This window comes from Natator depressus, chromosome 1, assembly GCF_965152275.1.
Source record: "Natator depressus isolate rNatDep1 chromosome 1, rNatDep2.hap1, whole genome shotgun sequence".
NCBI lineage: Eukaryota > Metazoa > Chordata > Testudines > Cheloniidae > Natator > Natator depressus.
Window position 1 is genome coordinate 62905882 of NC_134234.1, and position 12184 is coordinate 62918065.

At 43.5% G+C, this 12184-nt stretch overlaps 1 protein-coding gene across 1 annotated transcript in view; it reads right to left on the bottom strand.

The window, feature by feature from the left end:
- NAA16 (N-alpha-acetyltransferase 16, NatA auxiliary subunit) overlaps nt 1-12184 on the bottom strand; it is a 112612-nt gene that overhangs the window by 79357 nt on the left and 21071 nt on the right. The window contains exon 3 of the mRNA XM_074961485.1: nt 1978-2082. Within this exon, the coding sequence (XP_074817586.1) occupies nt 1978-2082 (105 nt within the window). The remainder of the gene's footprint in view (nt 1-1977; nt 2083-12184) is intronic.

The following is a 12184-nucleotide window of genomic DNA, read 5'->3' on the forward strand; positions in this document are numbered from 1 at the left end:
AATATAAAATATTTAACCAGTCTGGCAACTGCTGTGTTAAATAAGGGAGAGGTATAGTTCATTCAACGAAGAAATCTTTCAGTATGTGTGCATCTCCAACTGACCAAGTTTGACTGTCAGCACTGTAATACCTCAGGTTTCTTCTAGCTTCGAGACATTGGTGATCTTGAGTGAGGACTTCCATTTTTCTCCTTTAAGTGCCCCTTCCTCTTTTACCCTGTGAAAGTCTTTGAACTCAAGGCATGATACTATGAAATCTAAAAAAAATCCAAATATTACATCTGGTGTGGTCACTTCAGTCATTAACTTCACAATCCTAGCAAATAAAGGAACGACCTTGTCAAACTGTTTTGATTCTTTAGAACTTTCAAGTTGACATTGCTCATTGATACAGCATCCTCTAGATTAGTAATTCTCAACTATTTTGGTCTGCAACTCAAAAATTGCTCAAAAGTTATCCCATGAACATCATATCCCACAATCCTTTGTGGGTTCAAAGTATTGTGGGATTGAGGTAGCAGTACCTTTAACTAACCATTTTGTTGACTGCAAAAGGTGGCACAAATGGCTTGTGGAGTAGGACAGACTACTGCCTGTGAAGGGGTGGGAGTTCTCTGAAAATTCTGGCTAATTTTCTTCGAGTGGGAAGCAACTGCTCCCTCCCAAAAGAGTTGGCGCATCACACAAAACAAAAGAAAGATTGAAAAATGCTTTAAAATGGTAGAATACAACTAAGTGTAAAAAATAAATACCCTGTACAAAGCCGAGATAGAGCACTGAACAAATCTAAATAAATGCAGAAGCTGTAACAAGTTAGAGCTTATACACACAGAGACTTAGGCCTGGCCTACACCGGGGCAGGGTTCGAACTAAGATACGCAACTGCAGCTACGCTATTCGCGCTGCTGACGAAGTATCTTAGTTCAACTTACCTGGCCTTCCCCACAGCGGCGAGTCGACCGCGGCAGCTCCCCCATCGACTCTGCTTACTTCTACCGCCGAGGTAGAGTACAGGCGTCGATTCGGGGATCGATTTATCGCCTGTAGATGAGATGCAATAAATCCATCCCCAACAGATCCATCACTACCCGCTGATCCGGCGGGTAGTGAAGACATACCCTCGGTATATGTCAAGATAGAGTGTGAATGTACAGCTCACTAAAAAGTAACCTGCAAGGCCCTAAAAGTTCTACTCTGTACATGAAAACGCACTATAGAACTTTTACTGCACATCATGCTAACACACCGTACAGTCACATCCCAGCTTATCATGTCCATACATCTGTGTGGACAAGCTCTAAAACAGAAGCTAGAGCTTTAAGAATACCAGCTATGGCAGTTAAAAAGATTTTGCTCACCATGAAGGAAGTTGTCTCCCAAGGTTTCATTGTTACATGCGTCCATCTAGTCAAATTCTAACCAGCATTACTTTATAGTACGATATACTTTTGCTGTAGCATTGAAAAATTGACCAAATCTGGATTTCTTGTACCGTACAAGCAAATGACATTGATAATTTTATATGCACAACTTCCAATTTGCAGCAAACATTTAACAATGAAATACCCACAATAAAGTGGGAGAAGGCATCCAAATGGGGGAAACACACTTTAAAAAACCCTTGTTTTTATTTTAGTCAGCAAAGAATTTTATCTGTTTTTAACAAAGAGTAGGACTGCTTTGCAGTGTCCTGCATCTACCTGAATCAGAATTTTTCCCATCAAATTCTCTCCCTTTTCATAATGCAGGTACCTTGCACACATGGCAAATTTTTTTACAGGAGAAACATTTCCTACTACTTTTCCTTTCACAATATAAAATGGTCTGTTTTAAAGAAATCCAGAGAATATGTACTAAAAGGTCACTTTATGGACTTCAGATTTTTTTTAATTGGACCTCTGATACCTAAGAACTATTTGTGCAAAATAAAGACAATCAGTATAAAAAAAGGTCAAGTTATACCATTAGAAAGGATACAGACATGACTCTTTACATCATTACGAAGTCCTTTACGAACAAATTCATATGCTTCTTCTTTCTTCCCTAAACAGTTCAAGGTCAGTCCTTTCATAGCCAAGGTCTCTGTAAAAAACATTTTTTACTTGTGAATGTGAGAAATCCAAATGTACACCTACCATTTATGGTGACTGTAACAGACTATACTCTGTACTCACAGCCTACACAGTATTCTAATAATCTTTATAAAAAGTATGCCTTCTAAGGCATCATTTGAAAATTCATAATTTGCTGGTCAATGCTGTCTTGATAAAATATATGTAGCAATGCTGTATGTGAAGTTATAAGATTCCAATGTATGGTATTAGAGTAGAACCTCAGTTATGAGCATCTCGGGAATGGAGATGGTTCATAGCTCTGAAATGTTCGTAACTCTGAACAAAACATTATGATTGTTCTTTCAAAAGCATACCTCCAGTTCCAAATGAGGTGTGTGGTTGACTGGTCAGTTCATCACTCTGGTGTTAGTAACTCTTGAGGATCTACTGTATTAACATATGCCAACCTGTGTTGGCAAACAAGTCTGTCCTAAACAAAGGAATGTGCTTTGCTCTGCTTAATTTACATTTAAGCAGTAAACAGAGTCATTAAGCTAGAAGGGAAAACAAAGGAAGCTCAAATTGTTGAGACGAACGCAGCAGGGAAATATTTCCCCAAATATTTTTTGTCTCCTGGTACCTAGCTGGAAATATTTTTCAAAGGGGGCGGATGACTAAAACCATAAAAAGGAGGGACAAGGCCAACACCACTTCCTCTCTCTCTGGCCTTCAATTCACTGCATCTGAAGGGATAAGAGTAGCAACCGTTGGACTGGAGAAGGGGCCCTGACCTAAAGAGTTTGGTCAGTAAGACTGCTGGAAGCATATGGTAAGAACTTTGCTTTGAATTTAACATATAGTTTAAGTCAGGCGTCAGTAGCATTTTATCTTGTAACCATTATGATCTTTATGCTTCATTACTTATGCTCACTTAAAATCCTCTCTTTAGACATTTTAAGTGAGTATAGTGCAGCGGAAGTAATCAAATATTTCAAGCTCCTTCTGCCAGTGCTTGCTGTTGGGATTTTCTGTACCCTTTGTTAGAGTTCTCCTGTCTGTCTCTTTGCTGTGGAGCACTATTTTGGGGGGTTGCTGTTCTACTGTTTTATTTAATCCAATGTGTTTAAATTGAAGTGTCTGGGAAACTCCATAGGGGAGGCAAGCTGTGTGCATATTATTTCTATTAAAGAAATAACAGACTGTATATAGCTTGTATACTGCTGCAAAATCCTACTTCAATGCCTCAAGTGGCGCAGCAGTGACCCTGGCTTGTCTGACAGCGACGACAGCAGAGTGTATTCTTCAGTAGGTTTAAAGATGCTATTAAGGTGTCAGACTACCAACCCAGGAGAGGGCAGCTGTCCTCCTTTTTAAGGTTGGGTGCTAGCTAAGTTGAGGAGGTAAATGCACCACTGACAGCATAGCCGGGGGTGGATGACGAATGGCTAAAACAACACAAATAAATGGGCTCTAATTCCTTGTGTGCTCCTTGATCCGTTCTACGATGGTAGTGGGGAGTTCAGTCAACATGAGGCTGTTAAAAATCTCAGGGGCCAGAAAAAAGGACTGCCCTCTCAGTGTGCACCTATAACTGCAGGACACTGATGAGAGTCTGTCCTACACAAAGGAATGTGCACTCTGCTTAATTTGCACTTAAATCAACCATCTAATGGAGAAGAAGGCAAGGACAGCCTGCGACGTCCTTGGTCTCTGCAAAACATGATGAAGAAAGGAGATGGAAGTGAAGTGGAGACACAAAAGTGTTGGGAAAAGGAAAAGGAGAGAGAACGGTTGGAGGAATCGGCTTCATCATCAGTAAGGAGTGGTGTTCAAAACTCAGCTCCTGCAAATCCAAGTCATCATGCATCTGAGTGCTACACCTCGAACTGAACAAGAAAAGCACCCTCAAGATTATTCAGATCTATGCTCCCACAAGCACAAACAAAGATGATGATGTCGAAGAATTCTATCAGGAGCTTGAGGAAATCCTCGCTCAAAAATCCACTTACACAATCGTGATGGGAGATTTCAATGCCAAGAGGAAATGAAGGTGAAAAGTTCATTAGAAGATATGGCATCAGCGAATGAAATCCACAAGGAGAGCGACTGGCAACTCTGGCAGAGACTACAAAAATGTTCATTGGTAACACCAGGTTTAAGAAGGCGGCCAAGAGGAGGTGGACATGGATCGTGCCCAATGTGAAGAACGAGATTGACTACATTCTGATCAATAAGCGGCGCATTGTACAAGACATCTTACTAGTACCATCATTTAACACCGGCACTGACTATCGCTTGCTCAGAGCACAGCTCAACTTCAATGAAAAGCTGGAGAAGAAAGTGCTACAGATGGCAAATCAGAGAAAGCGACCAAAAATATGTGATAAGGCAATCTTGAAAGAGAACATTTCCAAGGAAGACTGGAGTCTTATAGATAACTACAATAAGGATTATAAAAACATTACTGATAAGTTGAGGCAATGTGTGAAGTTAGCTGAGAAAGAAAGGCCGAAAAGAGCGAAGGGAAGACTCTCGGGGGAAACGCAGAACTTGTTAGAGAAGCGGAGGAATAGGAAGTGAAATGATGGTGACAAACTTGAGTACTCCCTCCTCTACAAGTTGATAAGACGACTGAAGGAGGGCTTCGAGAACTACCAAAATGAAAGGCTCTCAAAGACAGCTGAAGATCACAGAAGCCTCAAAAAATGCAAAAGGGAATTGACTCTACAGGTCAACAATAACGGCGCTGAAGAACAGCGATGGAAAACCAGTAATTGACAGAATAGGGATGGAAGCGGTGTGCAAAGATTTTTACACCAAACTGTTTGCATCTCAGATAAATGTTCCAACAGTTCAACAGACCAACAACCATGTACTCCAGTCCTTGTCAGTGAAGTTAGACATGCAGTTCATCAAATGAAGGAAGGAAAAGCCACAGGTGGGCTGACAAATCAAAGTAAGAGCTGGAGGCCAAGATCTCTGGGAAACCCTTGCTCAAAGGTTTAGCTGTTACTGGGAAATGCAGAAGATACCATTTAGCTGGAAGGAGTCCAATACCATTCTCCTGTTCAAGAAGGGCGATCGTGAAGATCTAAAGAACTATCATCCAATATGCTGCTCTCACACATCTACAAGCTGTTCACCAAATAACAAACCGACTCTCACAGAGCCTGGATGAGCAGCAGCAGCAGAGAGCAGGCAGGCTTTCGAAGGAATTTCAGTACAACGGACCATATTTTCACTATAAACCAGCTTCTGGAACGCTCAGGGGAATACAAATTCTCTTTACGTATTGCCTCCGTCAAAAAAAGAGAAAAAAAGCGTGAAAGTATGAAAAAGTGTTCGACAGCGTGGAGATCAGTGAACCGTTGAAAGCTCTTGCAGAGCAGGGCATTGACACAAACTATTAAAGGACGCAAATTCTGACTGCACTACAGATATAACTATTTGATACTACCCTTCGCATCCCAGTTAAGAAAGGTGTGAAACCATGTCTCCTTTTTTCACCGAAACTCTTCGCAGCCTGCCTTGAAATGGTAATGAGGTGGATGAATTGAAAGGGTGGAATCAACATCAATGGAGAGCAGTTAAACCATCTCAGATTCGCGGACAATATTGTGTTGATTGTCGAAAACACTATCAAAACTACAGAATATGCTGCGAGAACTCAACACAAAAAGCAGCCAAGTCGGACTGAAAATTAACTGCTCCAAAATCAAATTTATGCGGTCTGGTACCTTGCCAAAAGTCCAAACAATCAAAGGAGAACAAATAAAAGAAACGAGCAATGTGTCTATTTGGGGTAAGAAATTAACATGCACCACCATCAGGAAGGTGAACTCTCATGAAGAAAGAAAGCAGGTTGGTGTGCACTGAATTCTATCAAGTATGTCTTCCAAGGGGAAAAAAAAACAAACAAAAAAACCCCCAAACCAACAAGGCAACACATGCCAGCCTCTTCAACTCAACAAGACTCCCAGCAACGTTGTACGGCAACAAAACATGGGCGCTGACAAAGACAGAGCAAGCAGCAACTGTCTGTCACAGAGAGGGCGATGGAAAGAAGAACTCTGGGCATTGCAATCCATAACTGAGTCCCCAGTGAAGTGATCAGACAGCAGAGTGGTGTGGAAAATGCGATGGGCGGGCATATAGTGAGGCTCACTGACAATCGATGGACTGCATCTCTCGCTGAGTGGTACCCACGGGAACTGAAATGACCACTTGGCTGACCTCCAAAGAGGTGAGAAAATTTTATTGTATAAAGACATGGCCGCACATGGAGAAAGAAGGCCAGGATACGAGAAGAATGGAAGATGTGTTGTGACTGGCGCAATCTATATGAGGGCTGAAGGACCGATCAATCAAGGTGATCAAGGATATAGCTTGTATTATCCAGGAGAGGGCTGGGCAGTACAGCACAGATTTCCCCCCCATAAATGTACGACTGGGGGTATGCTGGAATCACCCTGCAGTATAACCAAAGCTGGGGAGGTGGGGGTGGGGGAGCTCCTTCAGCATGGCATTGTGAGGCATCCGAGCCTGCAGGGCAAGGGTGACATAGCTGCTCGTTACTCTGGATTGTCACAGGTGACAAGTGATAAAGATGCAAGATGCTTTGAATTTAATTCAGTAACAAGTTAATCAGTGCACTGAGACTAGTTTAGATCAGGGCAGAGGCTTAATAGTGCTCAGCACTGCATTACAGAAGTGATTTGATTCCTGACCTCATTTTAGATAGCCAATACCAATGCCTCACTAAGATACACTTTGTATTTTCTATTTGTCCTTCTGCAAGCAAAAATCTGACTTGCTTTCATGCAGTTTAGATTAAGTGACCTGAAGTAATTTTTACAAGAGGTTAAAGTAATATATTTATGCTCTAGATAATTAGGGCAAGAAGAATGGTCCTATGATTAAACCATGAGATCAGAAGCTGGAAGCAGGGTGGATTTGGATTAAATCAAATTGATTTAATCACTAGTCAGGAAGACTATTTAATCATGGATTTCTACATAAAAGTGCATTCTTGTTGGTTGTTATAACCTTAATATATATTCTTCACACCTCAGAGATAGATGTACCGTTCATAAGCCAATTTTTTTTTTTAAAAACAAAACAAAAATTAAAATAGACTGTCAGCCAGGTCAACATGAGAAACTTAAAATATTGGCTTCTGCAGCTAACACAGTCAACTTCACCGTCATTTTCCTGTTTGTTCATAATCTGGAAAAGAAAAAAAAGCTCTTCTGCTTTTTCAGGTCCCCAATGATTTCTCAATTTGGAACGAACTAGTCCAAAGGCAGAAAATAATCTTTCTACACCAGCAGAAGAAGCTACTGCTGTAAAAGTGAGATCATCACTTTAACAGTCTCTGAATCTAAGTGCTTAAGTGACTTCCACCAGTTCACTGGTGTGACCTGCTTTAAAACATTGTCAGAAGACATATATTGCTTAAATGGTTCTTATTCCCAAACTGGATCTCTTTTACGGCCTGCTGCCATTATAGGTTTTCCCTTCTAGTGAGAATGGTACGGTACATCTCAAATCAGTGAAAGCTACACTCAAAGACCTCAAGACTTCTAGAATACGCTGCTCAAACAGTTTCACTTTTGTTTCTACTGCCTGTCCCTCCCTTCTCACATTTATTTCGAGACTTCTCCTCCTTGTCCAGATCTATTCCGCCCCCAACAATCTTTCTATTCATTGAACTTTCTGGAACTGCACTTTTAGAGAGAAGGAATTGACTTTGTAAACAAATTTGCAGAAGGACAATAGCGTTGAGGTCTGTTATTTCTCACCTCTATATATTTATTTATTTAAATACATTTTTGCTGTTAACAAGCATGTTATCTCTGGATACAAATCCACAGTTTGAGAACTGAGAAACTAAGCATCTCTGATGGTATCTTCTAGACTGAGCACCGAGTCCCATTGGGTAGATAGAAAGATTAATCTAAATCTATACAGAAGCTCCTGGAACCCCCTGAAATTGGGTCCGTATCCATGAACTATTGGAACTCATTTACAAAACTTTTCTTAAACATTACATGAATATATTGTCTCATACTATAAAATTAGAATTTATAATCCCTATTCCATGAGGAGATATCTTTGAGCTATAATGTATCTTAATTAAAGCTATCTTTAGATAACATACTTTAGAGGACAAAAAACCTATAAAAAAACTGATTTAAAAAAAAAATCATTGATTTTTATCCACCCTGGCTGGAAGACCTTTATGACCAACAGACAGTTGTACTGCTCTAGGATAGTGGTTTTCAACCTTTTTTCATTTGCAGACACCTAAAAAAAAATTCAAATGGAGGTGCAGACCCTTTTGGAAATCTTAGGAAGTCTGTGGACCTCCAGAGGTCCACAAGCTGGGGGAAAAATGTACATGGCAGAGGGGCATTGCTGGCACATGATGGCATCTCTCACTTTGGTAGATGTGCAGGTGAACGAGCTGTACATTGGCCAAACTGGACAGTCTCTACGTAGAAGAATAAAGGGACACAAATCAGACGTCAAGAATTATAACATTCAAAAACCAGTCGGAGAGTACTTCAATCTCTCTGGTCACTCGATTACAGACCTAAAGGTCGCAATATTACAACAAAGAGACTTCAAAAACAGACTCCAACGAAAGACTGCTGAATTGGAATTAATTTGCAAACTGGACACAATTAATTTAGGCTTGAATAAAGACTGAGTGTGGATGTGTCATTACACAAAGTAAAACTATTTCCCCATGTTTATTCCCCGGCCCCCCACTGTTCCTCACACATTCTTGTCAACTGCTGGAAATGGCCCACATTGATTATCACTACAAAAAGGTCCCCAGCCCCCGCTCTCCTGCTAGTAATAGCTCACCTTACCTGATCACTCTCGTTACCATACACACTAACACCCATTGTTTCATGTTCTCTGTGTATATAAAATCTCCCCACTGTATTTTCCACTGCATGCATCCAACGAAGTGAGCTGTAGCTCACGAAAGCTTATGCTCAAATAAATTTGTTAGTCTCTAAGGTGCCACAAGTACTCCTTTTCTTTTTACTGTTAAACCTTGCTGTTTTAAGTGTTGCAAATACTCTAGAATGAATGGCAGCGACAATCGCATAGATGAAACACTCTTCTGAGAAGATGAGATAAAGAATCACTTCCATTTTGCCAGTTAAGTGGCCTTGGAAGAGGGCTTTCTGCTTCCTAATAGAAGCTCACGGACCAGCTCCAAGCAGGCTAGTTCTGCAAGGTTTAGCCATGGAGCTTCTGGGCCATCAGGTAGAGGAATCCAAGGTTCAGGTGGAGCAAACAATGACTATGGTCCTCAAAGATCAGGTCTGGATGAAGAGGAAGCGGGACTGGTGACACTACTCAGAGGGCCAGCAGAGCGGCGAACCAACGCTATCGGGGCCAAGCCAGGGCTATCAGAATGACCCACGCTCAGTCCAGTTTAATCTTCAGCAGGACCTGTGCACAAGCGGAATAGGAGGGTGACCCATCCATGGAAGAACAAAAGCATCTGAGTGTGACCCAGAGAGCAGAACTGCTGACACTTCCTCTTGTGTCTTGTCACAAACTGTTTTGGGGAGTCCCTGACTGCTGGAAAACAAGTTTCAGGACATCTAGGTGAAGGGACCATTCATGCCGATCGGAGAAGGATCTGCTGAGGTGATCTGCTAACTCCTTTGTGCTCCTGGTAGATAGGAGGCCTCTAGGTGAATCAAGTGGGCTAAGCAAAGATCCCACAACTGAACTGCCTCCCAACACAGGCTCTTCCCTGCTCTATATCATGATATAGAGCAGGGATATAGAACATGGCTGTCGTGTTGTCTGTTAGAACAGACATTAGTGCCTGTAACATGAAGCTGAAATGCCTGACAAGCCAGGCAGACTGTCCTGAGCTCCTTGACATTGATGTGTAGAGACAGTTCTTCTGGTCTTGAATTCTGGCCTTGAATTCTGAAAGGACCCAAGTGAGCTCCCCAGCCTAGTGCTAATGCATCTGAGACTGGGGACAGCAACAGGCAGGACCGTGAGAACAGAATGCCCCCACAAGCCACCACTGGGTCCTGCCACCAATTTGAGTGAGGCAAGAACCGGGGAAAGAATCATAAGGACCACGTTCACATAGTGGCAGTTTGGTGACTCCAGTGACGCCTGGAGCAGTCTGAAGTGTAGTCTCAGGCATACTGCGCTCCCAAGAGTCTCAGGCAACTCCAAGCTGTCATCAGGTGATCCTTGAAGTGGGCTATGAGCACCACGATTGCTTGAGAGTGCCCTTCTGGGAGAAAGGCTCTGGCTTGGACAGATTTGAGCACAGCCCCGATAAATTCTGTCCTCTGTACCAGGGTAAGGGTGGATTTCTGCGTATTTATAAGCAAACCAACGTCCCGGAAGGTCGACTGGATGAGGTGTATGCTGGACTCCACTTGAGCCCTGGTCTGTCCTCTGACCAGCCCCTTGCCTCCTCAAGAAGGCCGCTACAACTGCCATGTACTTTGTAAACGCTCATGGGGCAGCCGACAGTCCGAAGGGCAGAACCATGAACTGGTAATGCATGTGATCCACGACAAATCTCAGGAACCTTCTGTGTCCCTGAAAAATCAAGATGTGAAAACAGGTGTCTCTCAAATTGAGGGCAGCATACCTGTCCCCTAGACCCAGGGAGGGGATGATGGAAGCCAAGGAGACCATGCAGAACTTCAGCTTCCTGAGGTAACTTACATTGGCACAGGTCAAGGATAGGACTGAGACCTCGCTTGGCTTTTGGGATTAGGAGATAATGGGAATAGAATCCCGTACCCCTTAGATTCTGTGGAACCTTTTCCACTGCTCACACCTGTACGAGCAACTGTACCTCCTGGGCCAGAAGTTGCTTGTCAGAGGGGTCCCTAAAGAGGGACCGGGGTAGAGAGAAAATTTAATTGGACTGTATCTCTCACTTCTACTATGCTCGGAATCCAGTGGTCCACAGTAATATGGGACCATGCCCAGAGGAAGTCGGACAAGTGGTCTGCAAAACCAAGGGTAAGCTGGATCTGAGGTTTCTAAAATGGGAACGGCATCCTTGAGCACCCCATCAAAATGCCTGCGTAGAGTCTCCTGAATGCATGGGAGGGGCAGGCGTTGATGTAAAGGATGACACAGGTGAAGGCCTACACCTGAAGCCCTTGCTCCTCTTCCTCTGATCCTCCAGCTTGGCAGGACGAAGGAAGAACCAAAAGGATTACTGACGCCTATAATGCTTTCTTGAAGTTACTGAGGTGTATAAGCCCAGGGACTTCAGAGTAGCCTGGAATCCTTGAGGCCATGGAACTTGGAGTCTGTCTACTCTGAGAAGAGCTAAGTGCCCTCAAAGGATGATCCTGGAGGCTCTCCTAAACGTCATGTGGGAGGCCCAAGGATCAGACCCAAGAACTCCTATACATGACCACTGCACAGGCTAGGGGTGGCCAACCTGTGGCTCCGGAGCCGCATGCCGCTCTTCAGAAGTTAATATGTGGCTCCTTGCATAGGTGCTGACTCCGGGACTGGAGCTATAGGTGCCAACTTTCCACTGCTCAACCCCAGGTCCTGCCCCCACTCCAGCCCCAATGCGCCCACCCCTTCCCGCCTCCTCCCTCGATTCTTCTGCACCCTTGCTCCTCCCTCCTCCACCCTAGAGCCTCCTGTACACTGCAAAACAGCCGATCATGGCAGGCAGCAGGCACGGGGAGGGAGGGGGAGGCACTGATCGGCAGGTTTGCCGGTGGGCAGGAGGTGCTGGGAGCGGGGATCCTGATGGGGGCTGCTGATGTATTACTGGGGCTCTTTGGCAATGTACATTGGTAAATTCTGGCTCCTTCTCAGACTCAGGTTGGCCACCCCTGGCATAGGCCATGGACTAGGTAGCCAAATCCACAGCATCCAGGATCCCTTGCAGGGAAGTCCTTGCTTTCAACTCCCCCTTCTCAACCAAAGAGAACTCCCTTCTGGCCTCTTTGGGCAATGAATCTTTAAACCTTAACACAGAGTCCCATGCATTAAAGTCCAATCTTCTCAGGAATGCTTATTGATTAATGATCCTGAGCTGCAAACCCCCAGTTGAGTAGACCTTCCTCCCAAACAGGTCTACTTTGTGTCCT